The sequence below is a fragment of the Microchirus variegatus genome (assembly GCF_963457635.1).
Source record: "Microchirus variegatus genome assembly, chromosome: 3".
In the NCBI taxonomy this organism is placed as follows: domain Eukaryota; kingdom Metazoa; phylum Chordata; class Actinopteri; order Pleuronectiformes; family Soleidae; genus Microchirus; species Microchirus variegatus.
The window spans coordinates 28,179,560-28,206,470 of NC_139804.1; the positions used below are offsets into that span (position 1 = coordinate 28,179,560).

Below are 26,911 nucleotides of genomic sequence, written 5' to 3' on the forward strand. Positions count from 1 at the left end.
ACACTGGTGGAGATGTGTCATGCACATTGCTCTAAAATATCACATACAAGCTGCTTAGACTGAACACATCACTGCATCAGATCCACACTTACCCGAACTGAGAGACAGCACCTTTGCACTATGACCCCACAGATCTGTAATCTCGCCCCCCAGCGCATCCTACAGCACACACACCTACTTCTGTCTGTGCTACTATTGCTCCGTCAGGCCTGGTGGGGGAGCTGTCACCCACAGTGTTTGGACTTCAAACCCCCGTTTGAGCCCCGGCAGCCATTGGCCTTGTGTAAAGAGTACTCCAAGTTTGGATGCTGTGATTTGGAGAAGGATGGGGAGCTGTTGTTGAAGTTTTACAGCATCATGGAAAACTTTGACCATTCAGGTTACGTCACCTGCGGCAAATACATACGCAGCCTCCTCTGCCAGGTAAGAGATAATCATTGTGTTTGATGTTTTGGGGGCATATACACCTGACACCTGCTTAAACTAAAACAAATATAACACACTTTATTTTTTCACAATGATTTATTGTGACTTTGGAGTCACAGATAATGCATATCTCTTATGAAAGGTGTGAAACTGATGTATGTCTGCAGACACCTGTTGATGCATTACACCAATATGACTTCAAGGTGAGTGCAGTGGATAGTTTATTTCAATTTAGCAGCATAATATTCCTCTGGATTGTTGCTGATGGGTGATGGTGATGCCATTTGTATGTCAGTGGGACAAAACACCCACACTCAGATCTCCTAGTGTCAGCACAAAGGAAAGCATGCTGAACCCAAGTACAGTGACTAATGAAACATGCGGTTGATGTGTCATGTGTTAATGGAGAAGTTGCCATCTGACAACCTCAGAGTTTGCTAGTAATCGGTCTGTGTGAACTGAAATAATCCAAAAAAGGCAGTTTAATGGAACATTTCAACCCTGGTTTGGTATTAGAACAAAAATGAATACTTTCACTGGAACATTCACAACTATTCACAGGAAACTATTTTAGCCATGCAATAGGGCTTTGTAAACCACTTTGCATTGTGGGCTGTGTTGTCTATCACTGTAAAGTCACTTAGACTGATTAGCATTCTTAAAAACAATCAGAGGGAAGTTGATTTACTGGTGTCTGGCAAAAAACACATGCAATGTTTCTACCCAAAAAAGATATATAGACAAAAGTATATTTGGACGCCTCACCATTACACTATCAGGGCCTGTAATGATGTCTTCAAATGTACAGAACTTTTATATGGAGTTTTGTTACAGCTTCCACACTTCTTGGAATACTTTCCACAAGATGTCTATGGACATGTGTGCCCATTCATTCTGAAGCTCATTAATGAGGTTAGACACTGATGTTGGACAATAAGATCTGGCTCACAATCTCTGTTCCAGTTCATCCCAAAGGTGTTCAATGGGGTTGAGGTCAGGGCTCTGTGTGGGCCGGTCAAGTTCTTCCACACCAAACTCGTCAAACCATGTCTTATTAGTCTTTGCTTTGTGCACTGGGGTACAGTCATGTTGGAACAGAAAACGGCCTTCCTCAAATTGTTGCCACAAAGTTGGAAGCATAACATTGACCACAATTTCTTGGTGTGCTGAAGTGTTAAGATCGGAGAGATAAGGGGCCGAACCCAAAGCCTGATTGAAGCACCCGAATTCAGTATTTAACAGGTGTGGCCAAATGGTGCATTGTGGTGTATGTGTTAAGTATATTCTCACACATAGACACTTTTCTGGTACTGTTTAGTGGTGTTGCCACAAAATACTTAAAAAGGTTTAACGGTTGGAATACTTTGGGCATGTTAACTGAACGCTGTATTACCCTTAGTTGTGGATGGGAAAACTAAATCTCAAATGTCAATGAAAGCAGACAAAAAGTCGGTTCAGAACAACAAAAAGTAAAGCCTTGTTCTAAATTTGAGTCGAGATTGTAATCTCGGTAAATGTTGTGGAACACTGACTCCTTCTATTTTCAAAATCACTAAATTTAAATGTCTTATCTGAGCTCGCTAGACTAAGCCAAGCTGACTCACTGTGTGCAGCACCGAATTAGCCGCTGCCTATGCAGCTCACATCTTTGATGTCAACACAAAACCAGCTGTGCAATTCCGGCAGTCAAAAACTTCATACAGTAAAGACAGTGACAAATCCTCTATACTCCGAAAATATCAGTTTGTCTCATTGTGGTAATTATATCCTGCTGCGGTTCTCACTGAGCAGGGAGCAGGCTGCGACTTGAGCATAATGACAGCACTGCAGCCCACATACGAGTCGCAGCGGTCAGTCTAGTTTGACTGAGTTTGACTGAGTTCAGGACAATGAAGTAAGTAAAGCTCAGAGAAGAGTTTCTTTTTTGACATCCAGGGCTATTTTAGCTCTCAAACTCCTTTGGATAAACAGAAGAAGCCAAACAGTTTATTCTGAAATTAGCACAATTATCCTGAAATTTACCTTGAAGGTAAACAAAATGTGTTTCAGTCCTAAACCTTTTCTGTTCAGCCCAAAGGGATAGTAAAACAAAGTGGGCCATAGCTCTAAAACATGCTGCTGTTGTTTTTTTTGGTGGTTGCTCCCAGGGCAATAGATGGACTTAAAAAGAGGCCCTGAAAGTGGTCAAGGTTCTCCTATGTCAGGAAGCTCATCTTGGATAAATCCACCACACTGAGGCCCCTCTGTTTCAGAAGCACCGCTGGAGCTTCCTCATATCAGTGACACAGGCCAAAGAGAAAGAGAGTGAAGCGAGAAATGTGTTTGTGTGTGTATGTGGAAACGGGGGAGACTGTATAGTAATCTCTCAGCTTAACTGACCAAACAAACAACCGTTTCCTCCCGTGGACTGGGGTACAGGATATATGAAGTTCTTCCAAGAGCTGGACAGAGGGAGAGTAGAGCAACAGAACTGAGAAGAGAAATCTAAAAGAACCAAAAGAAAGATCAATTATATATAATTATAAATGTATATATATGTTATAAATGTGTGATCTAACTGCAATTAGTGGTCATTAAATACGAACATGAAAACCAAATATTAATTCAGAGAAAAGCTAAATTGATTGTTTTGCTTGACGGATTTTTAATGAACTTGCAGCGTTGGTGTAGCATATGTCACTCTTAGTTAAGAAGTCTGCTGGTAGTAAAGACGGCAGCAGAAAGATGCAGAAAACAAACGCCAAATACAGAGATGCACCCAATAAGCTGCTGAGCCATGCATTCACATTCACGTTTCTCTTCTTTGTCTTTTGTTTTTTGACTGTGCTCTTTCTCAATCTCTCTTTCCCTTGAGGTCCAGTTAAAGTTTAAGTTCACTCACATTTGCCACGAGTGTTCTCTCTCCGTCTCCACAGTAATAAAACATCCAGCCGTGTGGACCAGCTCAGCTCGATAGATGCCTGTAATAAAGATTGTAAAAAGGCTTTTTATTTTATTGCTTCTCAAGTTTCTCATTCTGTCCTTAACCGGACACCATAAACAACAAATTACAGTAGTTTGACGTGGCCATGTTTCTAGGGAGCAGCAGGCCTGGTGTTTCCAGCATCGGTGGGTCAAACAAGAACCTGTATTTTTAAAAGTAAATGGCATTTAATTGTTCAAATCACCATAGCGTTTCCTTTGTTAACCAGTTAACCTTTTGAAACATCTTCATCCTCATTAATGTCATTCCAAACAGTAAATAAGATAAATCTGTTCAGAAGTTCAGTCCACTTTCATCTGCTTTAATTAGCTCCAAACCTTTTTTTTTTTGCGAACAGTTCCAGCAGCTCAGACTGAACACAGCCTTTGTTTTGCCCTGAAGAGCTGAAGCTGTTTCACAGGAAGCCTCTGATCTCGGCCCAACAATGCACTTTCATGTCCTGACAACAATCCTCTGTCAGAGTTAGCTCCCCTGGGTCTACATTGATCCAGTAATGTTTGAATGTATTTACGCAAAAGCCAAAAATCACAGTCGTATTCTTAACTGTTTTGGTTTAAAATACATGAGTTTGTCAATTGTTCATGGGGCCCAAACAAAAACCGTTGCTCAAATAAAGGAGAACTAGTCTGAAACTCTAAAACTACTCTGAGCCCCTGTCTACACCGGTAGTATCATCTAACCCTAACTCTAACACTAACTCTAACCCTAACAAATCTAACCCCTAACCCCAAAATAAATATTATTGGCTCAGGTTTAATGTACATTCAGACAGCTGTCACTGGATTTGTTTGAAAATGAAGAACATTTAAAAATTATACTGACAGTAGTAAAGTGTTTTAGCTAAGGATCTTCAAATGAATGGACTTTTTTGACAACGGCATCCTCAAAAGTCTTACTCACACTGAATACAAGAGTATGCATCTCTGTTTTTAAATTTAAGAGGGAATTTGAGGAATGTGAATCTTGATTAAACTCAGTAACTACTGTTACAGAGGTTTTTGATTATCAGGTGAGATGACCTATGACCTAACCCTCTGGCCTTCTCAGATCCGAGGAGAACTGAGACAACGTCTGACATGTGAAGAGTGAGGCGTCATCGCAGATTCTGATGAGCAGCGTGCCAGGTCTGATACCTTGAGATAGTGTCTCAGGTCAAGATGACTGGCGCCTCAGTATCTAGTGAGGGAACCTTGAAAGGCGCCTTGTTTGTGTCTTATCCTAAGTTATGGCTGTTTATGTTGAACACCAAGTCTGCTTATAAGAATATGTGAGTAATTTAGCTTAAAGGTGGCTGAAGATAATAATTTTCTTCTGCTGCTGTAGTCTGACATACTGTGCTGTAAGAGATGATCTTCTGCAGACCCAAGTTGTAACTAGTAGTTATTTGAGATACCGTTGGCTGTCAATCATTTGGATATTTTTGTCTTTTTCAGAACCATTCTCTGTAAAACCTAGAGATGGTTGTGTGTAGAGAGAAATCCCAGTAGATCAGAAGTTTTATGAAAAACTTTCACATCTGACACCAACGATGCCATGTCAAAATCAATCGTCTCCTCATTCTGATACTTGCTGCAATGTGATCGACTGATATTTTCATTAACAGGCATTGAAGTATTTAAATGTACATGTTTAGGGCAGAACTTTATTTTTTTCTTCTTCTTAATCTGACGATTATTTTCTCAATTAAGTGAGTAATCGTTTTCTCCATAAAATGTCAGACATCTCTTTTGCACCCGGATATAATAATGTTCTCAAATGTCTTGTTTTGTCAACAAACCAAAATTATTTCGTTTTAATGACTTCTTTCGTAAAAACACATGCAGACCATATTCACATATTTTTTTTTTTTTTAATGAAAACAAATTAATTGATCATCATAATAGTTGACAATTTCATTTAGTAATTGATTGATGATCGATTAATCGAGTAATTGTTTCAGCCCTAGATCAATATTAATGTAAGAGGCAAATCCGACAAAAGACAAAGTTTCAAGCTTCAAACAACTGCAGTGATCGCACTTTGAACAACTCCTGTGGTGAAGTTCTACCCTGTGACACAGTACAGCTGAAACTTTACGTCCTTGTGAAACAAAATAAAACAACACACTGGCTTTCAAGGCCCCCAATAAAGAAGCCGTCGAAATTCTTGTCACAAATAATTTAAATGTTTGGCCTCCAGTGAAAAACCCAAACATTCTTTGAAATTGTCTTCAACAAACTACAGCAAACTCTGACCCTTACTACCATTATGCTCCAAAGGCAGCTTGAGTGTGCACTACACTTGCACAGCACTGTGCCTACTCTCAAATATGGCATCCGTTTGAGAATATGACAGTTTTTTTTCACATTCGTGCTCTGGTCAACAATGTATGAGTAAAGCAGTGAAGTTGTCACGTATGTGCTCTGGGCGCTGCTCTCTGCTGATGATCTGATCTGGTGCTAAGTGAAAAAACACCAGTCGACCGCATGATGTTTTGGTTGCCGTGCCTCCGTTTGCCTGCTGCTCACTGCTCTGGGTGTGGACAGTGTGTGGTTGTGACTTAATAACGGAGTGGACTTCCTGGGATCCATTTATACCATGCGGCACTCAGACATGCCGTACGTAAGCCAGGCCTGACCAGCTAGAGTGCGGAGCTGTGGCAAAATAAAGTAGACAAATTAGCTTTTTATCTGATGTCCTTAACACTACCTCTGAGATATAAATCACATTAATAGAAGGTTAAAAAGTATGGAAACTTAAACTCCACCACTGCTGAAAGTATATATAGATACGAGATAGACGGTCAATTAAAAACTGCTGCTTTTGTGACTTCCTCGTACCTTTTTCCCTTGCAGCAATGTTCTCCATACGCTGCCCACCTGTTCGACGCCGAGGACGCCAACACACCAATGCGGATGCTGCCTGGACTGTGTGGTGACTACTGCACCGACTACTGGCACCAGTGTCGATACACACTCAGCCTCGTCTTGGAGAACAGGGAGAGCCCGCATCAGTTTGCAAACCTGACTGCAACGTTAGAAGAAGATCGCGGGAGGTTCTGTGACTATCTGGAGCTGAAGGACAAACAGTACTGCTATCCAAATGTGCTGACTAACACAGGTATAGAGCACCAACTAACACTTATACACCCAAGCCTCAACTCAACTCATTCTATGATATAGTGTCCTCATGATGATCAACACATCTTACTGCTTTCCTTCCCAGAGCTAAACGCTAACCTTGGCTCGGTACGTGAAAGTCACAAAGGCTGTCTGGAGTTGTGTTTACAAGAGGTTGCCAATGGCCTCCGCAACCCTGTGGCCATGATCCACGCAGATGACGGAACTCACCGCTTCTTTGTGGCAGAGCAGCTGGGTTACGTATGGGTGTATTTGGCCAACGGCTCCAGGATCGATCGGCCTTTCCTGAACCTCACACGGGCCGTCCTCACGTCACCGTGGAACGGTGATGAGCGGGGATTCCTCTGCTTAGCCCTGCATCCAAGGTTCATACTTTCAGTGTCTAGCGTTGGTGGTTAGACTCAAAAGTGCACAGCTTCTAAAAACTTTTCCCCGTTGTCTGCTCAGGTTCACAACAGTCAGAAAAGCCTATGTGTACTACTCTGTGTCTGTCAAAAAGGAGGAGCGGATACGGATCAGTGAGTTCTCATTGTCAACTCATGATGAAAACCAACTGGACCACTCCTCTGAGAGGTGAGAAGTTCACTTACGTATCACTGGAAACAAAGAGGCAGACACACAATACTCCATACACAAAAATAAAGCTAAATATTCCTGAGGTCCTGCTGCAACAGGCTCTCAACCAATTTGAATTGTCTTAAAGCTCACATAGAGTGGTCCTGTTGCACATATATGTTAGTTATGGAGGTCTACTTACACACATTAACTTGTTTTTATGGTCAAAAACCTCCTAGTTGCTGTAAACGAGCCGATAGAAATCTGTCTTTTCTGACACTGTGCTCAGCCGCGATATTTCAGACATAAATCTCACCCCTGCAGTTCAGGAGAACCGCTGAGATCTCGCTGAGCCCGAGATTACAATAAAACACAGCGTTCTCAGCAATGGCTGAACTGTTTGTTTCAAAACTTCAGGGCTTCGTAAACAAGGTATAGACGCAGATACACACTAAAAAACAGCGCTAGTTAGAACTTCCGGTCTAGGTCTGCTTAAAATGTCAACCATGACTTTTCATCTAATTTTACCACATTAAATGACTTTGGTCCTTTGTATTTACATGTTAAGTCTGGCTCATGTACCATCTGCTGCAGGCAGCGACAGGTGTCAATTATGATGCTTTGCTTTTAATTTCAGGGTGTTAAGGTGTTCATTTTTATATGCAGTCCATGTCACTGATTCAAATTTGAGTTTGTTATATTTGACATGAGTATTTTCATACTTCTTTCTTGCCATAGAACCATCCTTGAGGTGGTAGAGCCAGCATCCAATCATAATGGAGGACAGCTTCTGTTTGGCCATGACGGCTACCTGTACATCTTCATCGGGGATGGCGGTCGAGCCGGGGACCCCTTTGGAAAGTTTGGCAACGCGCAGAACAAGTAAATATTTAAATGCATTTCAATTAGTTCACACGCTCACACACCACACATGACATTTCTCAGGGTGATAAGTAATAAAGGTCACATAAATTAGTAATCGATGATGCAAAGGCAGATTGCTCTGCGTAGTTCATTCATACAGGTGCCTTGAATTAGTGACCTATCAGCCAATCCCAAAATAGTATTTATTGTTGCCGGCTAAATACACTTGTTGCAAAATGGACCGCTGCACTCACGTCACTGGAGTTGGGAAACTAGGTTTTGTGGGGGTACTTCTTGCACAGACTGTAAATGTTGTAAAAACAACAAACGGAGCAGTATACTTTACTGACCGAATAAACAGGAGCATGCTGGCAAGGATTCTGTCTGTGATGTAGTAAATTTCACATCGTGAAATACGATGAAACTGGATGTTTCATTTTCCTACTTCCTCTTCCGCTCGTGCTCAATTCCACTGAATTTATGCGGCTCTGCTTTGGCATCCGCCAGAAATAGATAGTGCTGCATATCCACTCCGAATCCCCCTTTATTGGGGGTGTGGCCAGAGGAGGACTGTTGGTGACGAAGCACCCAGGAAAGTGACGAAAGCCCGGGATGAGCCAGCTAATACGAAAATGAAAATGTAATGGGAGGTGTTTAGCCAGAGGGGCAGTACACACACAAAAAATACTTTACACAACACTACCAAGAGTAGTACCTGGATCACTGAATAACATTACTAGATAACCACATATGCACTAGTTTTAATCTGGTTTAGCGGTTTAGTTACTCTTTAACACTTTTTTCCAGGACACCACGGATGATTACTGCAGGATCAGTGTCAAACAAAGTTTCCACTTCCTATGTACCTATGTCCCATGTGCATTTTAACTACATACAGCTTGTCAAAACACTCACTTGATCACTTTTTCAATGGGATACTGAAGGTAGAGGATCACACAATACTGCACAACCAATGTTACAGCAACATTTACGGTTGTGTTGCAGCTGAAAACAAACAGAAAAGACTCGTATAGCACTGTATTACATCAGCACCGATGCTGATGTAATGAAGCTGACGAGTCGGAGAGAGGTGGCAGGATATAATTTATTTATGCCATGAGCGATGAAGTTTGTGAAAGATTTTACTGGAGGGGCCGCAGGCGATTTTTCGTTTCTTTTCCGTGTTTGTAAACAAGACTCCCCTCTTAAACCATGCAACCTTTTCATCATATTATTTCATTTAATTCAAGACATAGGGTAGCTGTGTCTGAAGGCCATTTACATTGTGTGTGCATGTTTACAAACTGTATAAATATGATCGCCCCGCTGTGGCTTAAATGTTAATTACTGCCAAAGGACACACATGGAGGAAGTGTAAACATGACTGCTGACACTAATTATTACAAGAATACATGAATTCATATTACAGTAATGGAAAAAAGTATTCAATACTTCTTGCTTTTTCAAAATTCTGAGAGAAAATCGTTATTATTTTCTTCCAGACAGTTATATTTTAGCTGTTTAGCTCGTTAGTTTCTTGTTGACTCGCTGTATTAGCTATTCTGGGAGTGACAGAGGATATAACCTGCCAAGTCTAATATTGACACTACACATTGCACGACACAGACTGCCACACACTGGTATGTGTAGCGGGGGAGAGAGTGGAGTGCAGGAGTGGAAAGAGTGGAAACGGGTATAAAGAGATAGCATTCAAGACACAGGGAGAGGACAGGTAAAGGATGGGGGAGGATAACTCGAGTCTGGAAAATGCTGAGAAAGAAATATTAAGAGGGGAATAAAATTAAAAAAAACAGCGATTTAGCTCAGGCAGACAAACGGAGAAAACTGCAGGTAAGAGGGGACAGTAACCAAAAACAGGACATTGAATTGAAAGGGTATATTCTAACTTCTTTTCATTGGAGGAATGATCAGGACCAGGTTGACAAACACTCCTTTGGAGATGAATACAACAAAGAATAAATAAGGGAAACAAATAAAGGTTTCAGATCAAAACCTATATTTTTGACTACCTTATAATCCTGAAGCTGAATCCTTCTCTTTCCCTCACCTACACCTTGTGTTGTATAGGTCAACACACCTTGGAAAGGCGCTGCGTATTGATGTCGACAACAATGACGATGGTGCTCCGTACAGCATCCCGTCAGACAACCCGTTCTTGGGTGAGAAAGAAGCAAAACCAGGTAAAAAAAACCTCTCAAATTCTGTTTATTAAAGATTGCAAACACAAAACCTAGACTTACTTTTACTCTTAAGAGCTCAAATAATTGGACTTCACCACCAAGCTAAATGAGAAAAGTATTAGTATGTGGGTCTTAATGAGTTTTAATATTTCATCAACTAAAAATATGTCTCACATCCTATGTTTGCCATTCCCAACGCTTAAACGAGTCATGTGTAAATGAAGTAGTACACATTTGGATCCAGCAGGTTTTCACAAGCATGAGCTACAATTATTTATTTTTTTAATTGGGTCAGTTTCTATTTTATTAATTTTCACACATAGGTCTACATATTTTTATTTTAAAACATACAACAAACTGTACTTTATATATTTATATAAAACTCAATGCAGGAGTTTATCTTCATTTTATGGGTCAAATATGGGTTTTGCTGCCCCTAGATTAATTACATGTGGGTGGGAGAGGGGTCAAAAATGGCTCTTCTGATACTAGAGGCAGACCCCTGCTATAGAGACTTAATGTCTCACTAAACACGGCCATTTTGAAAGAGTCAAACAACACGTCTTCAGGATGTGATCGATGCAAAATCACCAATCGCTCCAGAACTGTGCGCGTTTCTGTAAAATGTCTTCGAAAACGATTCATTCAGCCATTGCAAGGGATCTATTCTATTTGTGTTAACGTGTAATTTTTTTTCTTGCCATCTTTGCAGAGATTTATGCATATGGAGTGCGCAACATGTGGCGTTGCTCGATCGACCGCGGTGACGCTGCTACAGGGCGAGGCAGAGGCAGGATGTTCTGCGGTGACGTGGGCCAGAACAAATACGAAGAGGTGGATCTCATTGTTAAAGGCACGTGGATTTTAGTTCTACAAGCAGCGTTTTGTTAGGGAGGTTGGGAAGATTACGTCTTCATCACCATCATCACGTGTCGATGTTCACTCACTCAGTAACAGGAAATGGCTATCATTATCTACTCGCATCTCCACATCAAAGATAACTGCTCTCTCGGAGACCACACAGTCAGACAGTGAATCAGACGTCAGTTTAATCTCAGCCAGCTCCCTAACAATTACGGTGAATGGGCTCTGGTTGTGTTGAGCTCCAAAAAAGTGCATGAAATAAACACGAAATTACATGTTTCTTTTCTCAGTCAAACAATAGTTCAGCGGGTCTGAAGGGACAGTTTCAGTATATTTACTGCAATACGAAGTCTCTCTTTCTTTACTAGTACTTTACTAACTGAGTTACCGCACGTTTACAGGAGGGAACTATGGATGGAGAGCCAAGGAGGGCTTCAGCTGCTACGATCGCAAACTCTGTCAAAACTCATCTCTGGGTGAGTTGAACTTCTGAGTCCAAAACTGAATCTGATACTCAGACTGTGAACTCTGCAAAATAGATTAAAGATGTGAGCCATGGCTTCTTTTAATTAGCAACAGGATCCAATCCTAGAAGGATCTGTGTCTGTGCAGGCTCTCTCCATCATCCAGGTCATTGTATCTTCAGGAGTTTAGAGAGAGGCAACTGGACTCTGACTAACCAGTGGAAAAATGTCATGCAAAGTGTTATTGAAAACACATGCACACAAATCTCACGTGAACGGCTGGAAAGCGTTTCAGCAAATGTACGTGGTGACGAATCTACAGAATCCACAATGTATGCCGCCTTGATTAGTTGCATTGGAAGTGATTTATTAGATGGTCTGCACTGACATAACACATCACACCTCTCTATGAGCTACTATTTACTTAAAGGTACCATATGTAAGAATGTCGCCAAAAACGGTTATTACATTCAAATTCAAAATACCGAGGTCTTTTAGGCTTAGTTTTCTGACATAACTGGCAACCCGTGGTTGCTCGGCAGCTGAGACTCTACTGACTGCAATGATTGGCAGACGGCGGTAGGTGGCGCCACATGCCAAAACATGATTTCAAAACATAAACATGATTTGCAGTCTGCAAAATATTTTTTTTTAATGCAAATATTTTGTCTGTACTGTTGTTGTTGGTGAGTTCAGTTTGTTATATGAACATTATTCATGAGTCTCTGTGACATATTAGGAGGATTTTATGGCCAGTTGCTTTAGATTTATTACATAATGCACCTTTAAACTTGAGTATATCTTTAGACTGTTTATCAATGAAAATGTACTCTCTTCTAACTCTGGTGTATATTATAATAACTATAACACTGAGCTCTCGTTATGTCTGTGTAGACGACGTCTTGCCGATCTTTGCCTACCCCCATAAGTTGGGCAAATCAGTGACAGGAGGATACATCTACAGAGGGTGTCAGATGCCCAACCTCAATGGACTCTATATATTTGGGGATTTCATGAGTGGGTGAGTGTTTTATTCAATCATTTGAACGATCAGAGCTGGGGAAAATGCACTTTCAATAACTTAAACACTAGTTACATGCCTGTATTTCTGGCGTTCTACTTGTGCTAATGCCGGTCTACGTGTTTGTGTTTTTCCGTTTAGGCGACTGATGTCTTTGAAAGAGAATGTCACCACAGGAGAGTGGCAGTACAATGAGATCTGCATGGGCGCAGACCAGACCTGCAGATTCCCCAAACTCATCAACAGTTATTATAAATACATCATCTCTTTTGCTGAGGACGAGGCAGGTAATACTGTGTTTGTCAGTCTGCCGAATATTCAGGGGGGTGAAGTTACACCACTGGTGCAAAAGAATTTGAAGATATATATAAACAAGGGTCTTTAATGTGTTGGAAAGTTTATTGTGGTTTATTGTAATGAGGATTATGATTAAGAGGGATGCATTTGATTTAAAAAAAAGAGAGAACAAATGTGCCAGTAAACCTTCATTACCATGGAATGACTTTAAATTGTGTGGATGCATTTTAAAGCATGGCGGTTATAATGACCCTCCCCCGCAGTGCAAGTTTTACTGCTGTTAGCGTTAACTTGCTCATAGTGATTCAGTGAACTACTTTGCTTCAAGGCAACTGATAATTATTATCTATAATTATGTATTATTATAGATAATGAACAAGTGAATACGTGTCAAAGGCTTGAAGGTCTTAATTTACTAAATTGACTCCGTTTCTGAGGATTCTTATTGTTCCCAGAAAAGAAGCCTGTTTGACGTAGGATCTGGTTTTGATTAAAGAGAGTAAGCTGCTGACTTAGTGTGTTGCTCACATGCTGCTGACCTTAGAGTAATTCTTACCCCCCTTGAAGGAGCTTTGTAAATGATTTAAGTTGAAAAGTTAAAGCCAAGTAAGCAAAGCCAAATCCAAAACCTCTCATTTTTACATTTTTGTATCTTGTCTTCTACTCCTTCTCTTGCTCTTTTACTTCCCCCATACTCATGCAAACATCTCCCTCTTCCTCTCTTTCTCCTCTTTATTGCCAACATTATTGTTGTTTTCCTGTCCCACTGTCTCCCCCTTTTTCCCCTCTGTTCATATTTCCAGGTGAACTGTATTTCTTAGCCACGGGAGCCCCGAGTGCCAGAGCCAGGGCAGGAGTAATCTACAAAATAGTTGACCCATCCAGGTAGCGAACTATTAAATGCTTTTGTATGATAATAACCAAATATTCCTTGAATTGTATTTTACAGGAATTATTGAAGTTGTGTTTTTTTTTTTAGGTAAAAAAACTAGTGGAGTTGTGAAAACAAACTGGCATTAAAAGGGTTAAATTTTCAAAAATATTATTAATATTTGATATGTATATTTCAGGATGAAGTAGTTTTAAAAGACTGACAATTTAAATTGTAAATAGCAGTTTTTGGGAAGGTGGCTGTTTTCTGCCACGAGGAACACTTTAGTAAATTGTCAGGTTGCGTAGCCATTTTAGGCTAATTTAAGAAACTGAGATGACAGTTCTAAAGTTTACAAAAAACGAATAGCCTTTGGAAAATTTGACCTATATTCATTCAACACAGACAAAATGGCTTAACAATTAAAAAACAGGAAAGCCACGAAAAGGGCCGAGGGACCCCTGGTGTGTAGTGAAGGCTTGTCTGTACTTGAGAAGAAGAAGAAGAAAAATGTTATAGGTTGTTAACTTTTTTTTTTTCCTCTGTTGACCACGCAGACGAGCTCCACCAGGAAAATGCAGCATCAAACCGACACATGTTAATGTTAAGGGAAAACTGATTCACTTCTACCCAAAAGAAGGTAAAACATGTAGTCAAATTAAATAACATAATAATAACATGAGTAATGCTTAACGTTGAAGGGTATCAAAACGTATAATTTGTGATTTAATAGTATAAATATAGAGTATCTATTTCTGGTGTTTGCAGAGTTTGTCCTCAACAAGAAACCGACCACGACACCCGTTCCAACGACGACCACGCGGAGAACGACGACGACGACGAAGAAATCACCAAGAAAACCCATAATAATAATAAAGCCACCAATGCCAACAAGAAAGACAATAAGAAAAACACAGCTACCATCGCCACCGCCAACAACAACAACAACAACAACAAGAAAAACAACATTGCAGACGACGAGAAAAACAACGACAAAGGCAACAACGGCAACAGCATCAACCGTAAAAGCGACAATAAAAACATCAGCCAGGACAATTAAACCAACAACATTACCCACAACTGCCCAGATGGCCATGGAAACAACTCACGTCACAACCACACCCACTGGTAGGGCTACTGGTGCACCTGTTTCCCAAACCAGCTCCACTCATCACGCTACTCCTAGCTTAAATGCTAACACAGCTACTAGGTCCACTATGTACCCAACCACTAAGTCCACTGTTAGTAATAATGCTAAAGCCAGCAGTCAACCAGAGCAGATCTCGCCTCGGGGAGAAGCCACTCGATTTAAACCAGGCTTCTTCTTCGTCTTTGCTCTAGTTCTATTTTACGGTTTTGCACGATAATTGCTACATTAGCATTTCTGTATTTTCAAATGGAATATTTCAACGGATAAAATCATGCCACTTGTAGAATAATTAGAATAATAGTAGAGTATAGTTGGTAAACTATTTACATTCCTGCTGCAATATACAATTTTCCATTGTAGGCTGCCTTATGATGCAAATACATATGGAAATAAAACCATGTAAATATGCTGGGGGACACTTTTGCTCCAATTATTTAATCTATATGTCATACTGCAGGGTAGAATTGACCTTTACTGTAGTGCAATGAAGCATGATGATGAAATCTATCAACATGTTCTGATTGCTAGTGAACATGAACATGGACATAACTAGCTCTGAAGTCGTTTTTAGAAATATATAAATGACAAAAAAAAAAAAATCAAGTGGTGTTAATTGGTAAATAACTAATGTATTTATTTTAAATTATTCTGTTGGTTGTTTTGCACAGTGCTGTAAACTGGTTCGCAATCCAGCAAAATTACTGATTCAAAATCATTGTTTTAAATTATGATTCATTTCTTTAATTTAATGTATTTTACCAGTGATACATACATGTATATTCTCCCAAACAAGTAATTATTTCATCAAGTTTGTTATTTAACATATCTGTAACCTATCAGACTTTGCACTTTTCATCATCTCACTGGAGGTTTTTCTAAATGTGGAAGACTTTAATGTTAATGAGTAACTTAACTATTGGATATGTTATTAATTAATAATAACATATCAAACTCAGGTACAGTGAAATTAGCTGAAGTGGCCTTCTTCCCAAAATTTAATTTACGGCTTGTGTTCTTCTTTGGCTGGTACAAGAGGCTATAGCAGGGTAAATGGTGCTTATCATTGTGTCAATTATTTGCACTATACTTTAAGTTAAATCAGGTACATTGGCCTTATTTATTTTGAATAAATGGTTCTGCATCAGCCTCAGTTTGGACAATCGTCTTTGTGTGTCTGTGTTTACATCTCTCCTCCCTACGTTCATAGTATTATTATTTTTTAGGATGGTTTCAGAACTATTTTTAAAGTTGTAGTTTTGTACTTTCTTGCTAAGAAAAAGATGAGGAGATCAATAGCATTGTCGTTCTCTGTTTGTCTTTTATATAGCGTTTTACAAAGCATAAAAGTGGAAACGGGGAGATGCTAAGCGAAAAGTTTGCAACTTTTGGACAGAGAAAGCTTATTCTCGTTGTCTATCATATAGTTGTGTATTCCTTTAAAGCGTGACATATTGTTAAACTATATTTTTTTTAAATAAAGAGGGTGATTCTGTGTCTTCCTCAGGTTATCGCACAACCGTCATGACTGCAGTCTCCTCTAAGATTGCTCAAACCACAATCGTCACCACAAGTCCAACAAGGAGACACGGGAGACCCCTTCAGTATTCACTTAGCACCACCTCCCAACCATTAACTTCACCACAGGTTCGTCCTTCTCCATCAACGACATCCTCCAAACAAACCCAGGTGGCTCGGGGATCTACGCGTCACCCGGAGCGTCCTGCGTCGTGGACCACACCTCGTCCACCACACTGGAACCTCAAACCCACCGTCACCTCCTACAAGCCCCAGAGAACACCAGTCAACACCACCATGCCTAAAACACAAGGGGAGAAGCTGTGGCTCAGAGAGAAGCTGGGAACTACTCGTGAGGGCAACCAAGTTTATAAGAGACCCAGAGGAAGAGGTAGAGGTCATGTTTATGAAAGAGGAAGGGGAGGTAGAAAGCTGAGGGCTGGCTCAGTGCGACTGGTGAGCGCCGACAGCTTATCAGACCGAGGTAGAGTGGAGATCTTCATCCGCGGAGAGTGGGGGACAGTGTGTGATGACCTTTTCACCAGCAAGGCAGGCACCGTCGTGTGTCGACAGCTCGGCTTCACAATAGCACTGGTAGTGATGAAGCGGGCCGCGCTGGGGGAGGCAGACAGCAGCGTGAGGATCATGCTGGACGACGTGGAGTGCGAGGGCGGGGAGCGATCGCTGTTGGAGTGCAAGAGATCCAAAGTTGGGAAACATAACTGCTCACATGGGGAAGATGTGGGAGTGATCTGCGCTTAGCATAGCAAGGTAAAACGTAGGAAGCCATAGGGATGAAAGGGGTAGACTGTGGGGTTATGTACGGTACTGTCACAGTAGGAAGGGGAAAGCGGAGAAGATGAGCTTATTTGAAGCCATGAAAAACTGCACAAGATGAAACATGAATGTTCAAAAGTTAGCCTTTGGTGAATTTTGTTTCCAACTGCTAAATGCTGAAATGTCCACCTTTATGTTATCTTATAAGACTTGCTATTCACTTTGAACTTACTTTAGGCTCTTCTTGGCCTGATGTGATGTTAATTTGATCATTGCACATCCGAACATTGTCTGAACTGTAACAAACTGTATGAACGAATGTTAACCCCAATGACTAAGCCAAGGGAATCTGCTGAACTCATCTTAGGGCACTTTCACACCAGAGCTATTTGGTCTGCTTTAAACGGTCCAGAGTTTGTGTCCTTGGATAGTTTTCAAGCGAACTCTGGTCCGCCTGAAAACGTGGGTCTTGGTTCGCTTACAGTGGGAAATGCAAACCGACTATCCAGCGAACCAAAGACAGGAAGTGAACCAAATAGCTCATACCGGGTAGCTTCTTGGGAAAAACCAATTAGGTTTGAACACCAAAGTAAAAACAGAAACCTCAAGACTGCATACATTTGGTGTTGCTCCATTGTTTGTTCTTGTGGTGAACAAGACGACTGAAGGGGATGGGTTGCCATTTTCATTCCTGGCCAATTGATGAGGTTTTCTTCTGGTCAGTGTGAAAGTGAACCAAACCAAATGAAGGTGTGAAATGCTTCGAGTTGCCCCGCCCAGACGAACTTAGTCCCACAGATTATCCTGGTGTGAATGTGCCCTTAAACTCAATTGTTACCAGACCTCTATAGCTCCAACTTGCATTCTAAACCCAACAACAGCAACAACTTCTGCCAAATCAAGTCCTTTCAATGGAAAGTGCAACAAAACAATGTCAATCCATTGTCAATAATTTCATGGGAATAAGATGATGGAATAGCATTCGCTAGAAATAACAATATTACCTGTGTGGTTAGGGAGCACAGATCAAAGTATTCTCCATAGTCAGTGTTTCTTATTCATTCATTTATTCATTCATTCATTCATTGTCTACCGCTTTATCTTCCACTTGGGTCACTGATGCCAATCCCAGCTGACATAGGGTGAAAGGCAGGGTACAGCTGGCCATCACAAGACCAATACAGAGACAAACAACCATTCACTGTCACACTCACACCTACAGACATTTTAGAATGTCCAATCACCCTCATGCACACAGGGGGAGAACATGCAAACTCCATTCAGAAAGCCCCGTTTCCGGGTCTTTTTCAGTGTCTCTGTTGTCAAACAATATTAGTTTTGCCAATAATATCAAGTGGTGTAATGTGAAAATGTTAACTGACCACAAACTTAAAACTCAAAATAGAATTAGCTGGCTTTGGACAGACCCTTAATAATCAATGTCATTTCTGATATTTCTACACATTTCTACATATTTACTTGTGAAAAGTTCCACAGTCCTGTTAGTCAAGTGTTTTCCATGAGGAGGTTTTTATTTTTTATCGCATCATTTCAGCAGGTCTATTTTCTTATTTTTTCCATTCTGATATTATTTTGAATGTAGTTAAAAAAAAAAAAAAACTCACATTGTTAAGATTTCAGCAAACAAATGCTGGACTTTCTGTGTGATGGATGTAAGTATGAATATGTCCACTTTTGTATAAAGGGATTTAACAGCACAGAATTGTGCCTATGATATGAATAAAGTTAACTGCAAAGTGATCATTTTTGTACTTTTCTTATACTCGTTTACACTCGCCAGTGATTCCTGATCACTTAAAGGGTTAAGTAAACTGTTTTCTTTAAAATTTGGGAGAAGATGCAATACAGGCATTTAAAATATTGAACGACATTGTGCTATGTGACACATATTTTTGTGAGGGAAGAGGTCCAGCTGCTCTGCTGTCATGCACAGTCTGGTACAGGTCAGGAATCACATGTCCATATCCATGGCATGCCATCAACTATAAAAGATCCATGACAGATGCCTGACTTTACGGGGCAGATGCAGTACTCTAAGCAAATAAAATAATAATATGAAAACTCCTGAAACTCATGATCTTACCTTACCTGATCTTTGTGGATGTTTAAATCTTGCCCAGCAATGATGTCATTTGCCATCATAATGTAAAAGACTCAGTCAACTCCTGTTTGAGTGTGAAAATGGTGGTTCCAAATAATAAAGCTCTGGCTCTGGATTCATACATTTGTGTAGGCCAAATGAAACCTATCGACAAAACTGGACTTGATATAACTTTTTTGTGAGCATCACATTTTGATTTTGTCTGTATTTTCCATTTTTTTGGTGTATGCAGGATAGTGAGGTCGGGATTTGACTGCAATAGCAATAGAGTGAGTGAGTGCGTGTCAGTGTGAGTGTCAGTGCTAGATTAAGTAATCTACATCTACATTAAATTAAAAACTAAACTCTGACAGATAAATGCACAGACAGACAGACAAACAAGGCCATCACTTTTCTTCTACCTGTCGACCAGAGGGAGGCAGTCATGTACCAGATTTGATCAGCAGCAAACAAGCTGAGACTCAAAGCCACAATCAAGTCATCACTTCACAGATGTGTACATTAATGTCTGAACTACATTATTATAAATTAGAAAAAAATTGTGTCAGAACACCTTTTTAAATGACAAATATAATCATGATATCAGATAAAATATGATAATCCTTTATTAGTCCCATAATGGGGAAACGTACTGTGTCACAGCAGCAAACACAGTAAAGGTAATACATAATAAACATGCATTTCTACATCTATGTATAGAATACAGGAATATATAGATGATTAAGATGATAAAAAATATAATAGACTATCTATGCATTAAGTAACCACAATTTATACAAGCTAAATATTTACAGCGTAAAGCAGCATTGCACTTGTGTTAATCGTGTTATGTATTGTGGACTTGGAAGGGAAGTTTAAGATTTAGCATGATGTTGTTTCATGTAAATGTATTTAAAATGTTGGCTTTCAGTCAATATGTTTTGGATTTTTTTCTGTCAGTCACTGAAGATACCATCATCCAAACACTGATACAATCTAAAAAAAAAAAAAGCTTTAGTGAGCCGGTCACAGCTGTTCATAATGTTCTCTACTGTGTCAACTAAACCCATTTAAACTTAACTAAACCCATTTGTTTTTATTTCATGACGCGAGCTGACTGAAGCCATACGGCCCAGGGAATGAGATTCAGATGCAAAGTGAGCTGCACACAGAAACACTCTCTCGTCTGAGCGCCTTTGAATGTGCACATTTTCTCCATCCCGAACCTGGGAATGCAGTGACCAGCATTTGTAAAGATTATGTGGTTTTCACAACACCACTAATTTCAACAGGGATTCTTTTCACAAGTCTGTGAGAGGCCAGAATGACTACATACTTTAAAATAAGACAAATACTAAGTAAGCACTCACTGGCCACAAGCATATCTATGACACGACGGACCACTGTGAGCAACGAGCCATCATATATCATCCTGCAGTCTCTAATGTCAACACAAGGGTGAGCCAAAGCTGTGTAGTTATTTAAATATGTACACAATGTTGTTCCTTCTGCAGATGTGCGCATACATTTTACACAGCTGGCATGATAAAGATCTTCACATGTGTGTGTGTGTGTTTAATTATACTATATATTTTACATTGTAAGATATTTTTTTGCAGTGATTATGTTTTATTACATTAGACTCCAAAAGACCTTGAAGCAAGTCAAACCAAACATAACAGAGACAACAAGCAATTAAATAGCTTGTGGCTTAAAAAGCATTTAGTACACAAAAACACACACGCACACACACTTACATGACAACAACTCCCAGACCACAGTTGCCACATCTATAAAGTATTTAGTAGGATCAACCACTGTCACTTCTGCTTCTCTGCACTTCATGCAACATCCACAGTGTATTTATGCATACTAAATGTGGGAATATTTGTACGAACATGGCCTAGAATAGATCATAAACTTAGCATTAGCATAGGTTACATGGGACCTAGAACCAGGTCGCGAACCTGGATCTCTTTGCTGTAAGACAACAGTGCTAGCTAAAAACTCTGCAGTCTGGCCCCATATATATCGTTATATTCTACATAATGTATAGAGATATATTTACCATTCTCATGATTACAATAGGAGTGTCTCTTTTTTATGTTATGGTTTAAAAACGCACAGGAAAACGTGAATGTTTTGATGGTAAAGGACACATAAATGGTCATATCGAGGTGTGTTTCAGTGTAAAATAAATGAAACAGTTAAAAGTAACAGTTAATTGTTGTTGTTGTGTTTTTGTTTGTCTAAAAATAAAACAAAAACAATTAGTTGCTATAATCATATAATGTAACTGGGGAAATTGTAACTATGTTTTACAGTAATTACCTGCAATTTCACAATTGTTGGGCCACATTTTTAATGTATATTTGTTCCAGGGCATGGTTTGCAATCATTTTGCCAGGAATCTTGTAGCTACAGGATTCACTTCTTATGATAATGGCTTTAGCATTTAAGTACATACACATATACACACGCAGTACTACATACTACATACAAGGTGAAGTACATATTAAAGACAATGGCTTAGGTCCAGGGTAATATTGGTGGCTGCATGTTGCCGTCACTTGAAAGATGAATTTAAAAAGCAGGGGTGGCAATTTTTCACGGTTAATCTTGTCTCCTCTTTTAGAGCGATGAAAACATAGAGACTTCTTTGTGTATGAAAATGTTGTATATAATGATCTCAGGTTCATCTCACATGTGTCATGGACAACTCCCCCCACCCCCCCACAAAGGGCAATGTGATGAATGAGTTAATGCTCTGTATTCTTCTGTTTAATCTTTCCTTGACCACCCAGGTCAGGACTGATTTTTGATTTATTTGTTCATTGATTCTGTTGCTATTTGTCGAGCATGAATTTCCCTTTCAAATGGAAAGGTATGTGCACATCGTCAGCCATCCAAACATTGCATAGTCTCTATTCAGTCTTTAATTGATTTCGCAGCAGCTGTCTCATACCAGAGACCAAATCACAGTTATAGTTTCCCTGTGTGTGTGTGTGTGTGTGTGTGTGTGTGTGTGTGTGTGTGTGTGTGTGTGTGTGTGTGTGTGTGTGGCTGCACTGTGAACGTTGCTCAGCTTTGCATGCATAGCAATCTTGTTGTGTCCATTTTTCAGAAGGTTATGTTTTGTGTTCTTGTCACCCAGATGGAGAGGGGAGGGAGTGGAGGGGTGTGTAACATGTGCATGCATATACGAAAAATTATATATATATATATATATTGAGTGTATATTATTCATGTGGCATGGTTATGAATGGTGTTCACGTGTTCTGAGAGCTCTCCTCTAAAACAGTGTGTCCACTCTGTTCTGGAAGCTTATCTGATTAAGGGAGGGGTGAAAAAAAAAAAAAAAGCAAGAAAAGGACAGAGAGAGAAAGGGCGGCGGTGATGTGATGATGGAATGTGGGGATGGGGAAACACAGACAGAGGGCGAGGTGTGAGACAGAGAAGCTATATGGGTGAAAACAGGAGGAGAGAAGACAACAGGGAGAGACGGACAAATATGGAGAGAATGGGAGCGGAGATGGGGAGAGAGAGAGAGGGAGGGAGGGAAATGAGCAAAACAGAATGGTGGAGAGGGGGAGGAGGAGGAGAGCGGGAAGGGGATGCTGCATTTTAGTGATAGCACAGACTGAGTGTGCAGGAGCAGAGAGAGGGATGGAGAGAATCGATGAGAGAGGTAGAAATTAAGAGACAGGAGAGGAGCAGTGCATTGACAGAGAGGGCACATAAGGATTCACATGCAGGTAAAAATGTTAGCTATAAATAGCAAGATATGGAAATTATTTATAGGGAATTACCACTTAAAATCGTGTCATGTTTTTTTTTTTTTGAATAGTTTTGAATAATAGAGCCTGGGACAGGCCTTTCCTTCCATGACAGCAGCATCATGAGATTTTCTGGATGTCCTACCATCCATCCGTATACGTCTTTATAAATCTTTCTCTCCACCATTTACCACTCCATCATCCATGTGCCTTTTTCATCCATTCTTTTCTTTCCTTCCCTTTTCCTGACAAGCTCCTCCTCTCACTTTCCCCCATATCCATCTTACAATCATCTCTCCATTCCACCCACACACAAGCTTTTCTCCATACGCCCCCCCCTCCTTCTCTCTCCTTCCACATCTCCTCTGTCACTTCCACAGATCCTGAGGGCATCCCTCTTTTATTTAGCTCCTCAATGCTATATGTTTTCCTCCAGTCTGTGTCCTATCTTCTAAGAGAGTCATTTGGCTATTTTTAATGTATTTTCAAGGAATATTTACCTCTGTTTCACGCTTTATTTCCCCCTTTCAGACTTAAAGACAAGAGAAAAAACTTGCATCACTGACCAGGACAAAGGACAATAATCCTGCATGAAGAGGACAAAGGCAGCCACCTGTAATCAGCAGCAGCAAGAACACACGGAGGAACAAGACCAACATAAGGAGACTGTTGTGCATTTGGAGAAAGTCTGACTCTCTTTGATTGGCTGTCTATACATAGACCATCCTTCCATCTGGCCCATCAGGATGGAGAACTCAAAGAGAAATGCTAAATAGTCTCAGGTGTGCTGTTAAAGAGAGGCGTTGAGAGAGGGGGGTGGGAACAAACAAACAATCTTCTGGAAGGAATATGGAGGGAAGACAGCTGCATGACTCAGAGCACAGCAGCTAGACAACTGTGTCGTCTACATGCAATAAAAGCGGCAGAGGCAGATAGAGGAGCACTGGGAGAGATACAAAGTGGAAAACAGAGGATACCACTATTGAGCAGTAATTAGCCGGAGGAAGGACGAGATGCGGACAGAAGCAGTGGGACTGGCAGGCAGTGAGTGAGATATAGGCCGAGTGAATCAGCTTCACTACAGGCACAGGAAGAAGAGGGTGAGTTTAGAAAGTGAAGACTTGGGTATGACTGAAGACCATTAAGGGAAGGTTAAATGAAGGTTTGCTGCAGGGTGGACACAGACAAAGCAGAGAACATAGGGACACGCTTAATGAAAAAGCTGCTTGAGCTACAGCTACAGGAGAGAAAGCCCTGGGTGACTGTGTGATTCCATGAAGACTAAATTGTGACGGAGTGCTTGCGCACGTGTTGACAGGAAAGAAAGAACATTGTCGAGAGTTTAAAAAAGAACAGATTGCACCAAGGGACAGGATTTAGAGACCAAGACCAAATCAAAAATACATGCAAGCAGAGAGCAGCAGCTAAAAAGCCCGGGGAGAAAGAGCAACTGAAAACACCAAAGACCACAGAACTTGTCATCCAACGCACAAAGGGGACACGGGAACTTTAACCGTGACGGCAACACAGCAAGAGGTCGCTGTTAAATATTTATGCTGACAGGCTACTTTTGAAAAAAAAAAAAAGCCCACTCCTTGCACCACAGAGTGGAAAGCAAGAGGGAAAAAAAAAACCCTATCTTTATTTAAAGCCGTTTTACATCACTGTTAAATACCGTCAGAAGACAGTCGAGCACGGCGAAGCTAAGATGTTGAGAAGAGCTGCAAATTAGTCTAGACTCCCTGGTCCCTGTAAGGCTTCTACTGGGGGAGTGGAGCGACTACAGAGAGACCTGGACCTTTATGTTGTGAGGAAACATCAAGCAAGATGGGAATCAACATATGAGTCATCTCATCGGGACGAGAACAAATTGTTTTTCTTCTACAAGAATGGGAGCCAGGTCTTGCCAATGAAAATGGATATGTGTCTTTGATGCACTGCACTCTTTGAAAAACGGCCTCATTTCAAAACTGTAGCTGGAGGAGGTTTGCTGTCGAGGCTTCGGGAGATACAAGTGAAATGCTTTTGTTGTGCATCGTCAACACGATCTGTTAATTAAAGGCGACGTATCGATTGTTTTTTATGTCTATGACTGAGTAGTCATAGTCGTGACAGCTCAAAAAATGCTATCATGACATTAAGATAGAGACCACCTTCTCTCACAGATTCTTCAAAACATTGAGACAAATGCGCAGGACGACACAGCGCACACTCTCCATCCATCTGCGGACAGACCAGCTGTGCGTCTGTGTGTGAGTGTGTGTGTGTGTGTGTGTGGCTGCGTGGGGGTGTGAAGACTGTCGAGGAGCTCAGCTGTGTTAGTCGCCGATGCTTGTGCGGAGGTGTGCGTGCGAGTGTATGCCGAGCTTTGAACCCAGCTGTGTCTGAGTGTCTTCTCCAAAAAAAACGCTGCTTGGAGCTGTGTGTGTTTGTTTGTATGTGTGTGTGTGTGTGTGTGTGTAGCCTGGATTCTCCCCACCAGTGACAGAGCTGGACCTGAACAGCAGTGGTGAGAGGGGGGGACACGGAGGGGGAGGAGAATGAGAAGAGGGAGTTGAAGGCAACCAGCAAGACGGAGGAGAAGAGCAAACTGACAACATGCTCGGATAAAGGGAAGAGAGTCTTTGGCTGCCCCCCTGGTGCAATGTGTGGTGAGTACATCTCTCTGCTTCTATAGTTCACTGTCTGAACATACCAGTGAATGCATGCACACACTTTATAGATATATATATCCACCAGTGAGCATCCCTATTCCCTTAGGATGATGGCCAAGGTCAAAGGTGAAAGGTCAGTAAGAAGTTCAGAGTTCAGACGTATTAGGGTTGTTCATGTTAATTGGATGCAGGGTAATGTGATCCAACAGTCCACATGAAATGTACAGGCAGGGGATCCATTTAATGTTTTCCCATCTGCTGATTCAAAGTGTTTTATGTAGGTCACATGATGCTGGGACTCAGTCAGTCACATGTCATCCAGAACTGCCAAAACCAATCAAAAAACCCACGCCGTATTAGAAAGTCACGTGGTAACCGGCTGTGACATCACCCAAAAGAATCTGAACTCGCGTTCATGACGCCTCACGATTTGCAATTTGGCCGTCGCCATGGTGACATTTCGCAATCCTCGGAATTCAGACATCACCTGCAACAAGGCACACACTGGACGATAGCAGCTGTCAGTCACATTGGTTAGCATCTATTGTCTTTTTAAATGTGTTAAAAAAGGAATCTAGTTCACATTGACATAATGTGCTCCTGAACTAGGCTCATTTGTGCATAGACTTCCATTCAATTGGGGATCTTTTAATTTTCAACCAGTGGAGTCACCCCCTGGTGGCTGTTCAGTATATTCTTACTTTCTGATTAGCTTTACTAGGCAAATCGCAAGACTAAATCTGCTTTTATACATAGTCTGTGGTTGACCTATACAGAATATCTGGTGTATTCATGTTGAAGGATATTTTATCACAATATATATATATAAAGCATGTTGCAATATACAGACACAAATTCTGCTAAAAAATCACATATTTACGAATAACACTTCATAGTAAGACACCAATATACACTGAAAGTCATAATCCTAATATTAATTAATATTTGTGAACATTAACTATCTCCCAGAGAGTCAAGATTAAAATATGAGGATAACACAGCTTAGAATGTGAAGAGAACATTCAGGGAGCCCTGAAGCCCAAGCCTCTGCGCTGCTGTCCTGATATTTTCACTACTACATTATTCATCTCGATGTTTTAATGAGGGTTTTAAAGCCACATAACACTGTTTATGTTGGGTGATATATCTTAATAGGTCGACTCATCCATATACCGCGGTTTATGTTATTCACCCCTTCTATCGGAAAGGGGCCCTTCAGCCAAATAGCAATGGCTATTATGTGATGTATTTATAGAGCCCCTGAGGCCATGTT

The 26,911-nt window shown here is 40.7% G+C and overlaps 1 protein-coding gene across 1 annotated transcript; it reads left to right on the forward strand.

Moving 5' to 3' along the window:
• Positions 1 to 120: 120 nt before the first annotated feature.
• On the forward strand, positions 121 to 17,092 carry LOC310925405 (HHIP-like protein 1; the record flags this gene model as incomplete). Its single annotated transcript, XM_083887353.1, has 14 exons — positions 121 to 423; positions 6,244 to 6,508; positions 6,614 to 6,893; positions 6,976 to 7,101; positions 7,822 to 7,965; positions 10,036 to 10,148; positions 10,861 to 11,001; positions 11,414 to 11,488; positions 12,371 to 12,497; positions 12,639 to 12,784; positions 13,598 to 13,679; positions 14,223 to 14,305; positions 14,434 to 14,793; positions 16,320 to 17,092. 14 exons carry the CDS (start codon positions 121 to 123, stop codon positions 17,090 to 17,092), a joined length of 3,018 nt encoding a protein of 1,005 aa, XP_083743479.1.
• Positions 17,093 to 26,911: the final 9,819 nt, after the last annotated feature.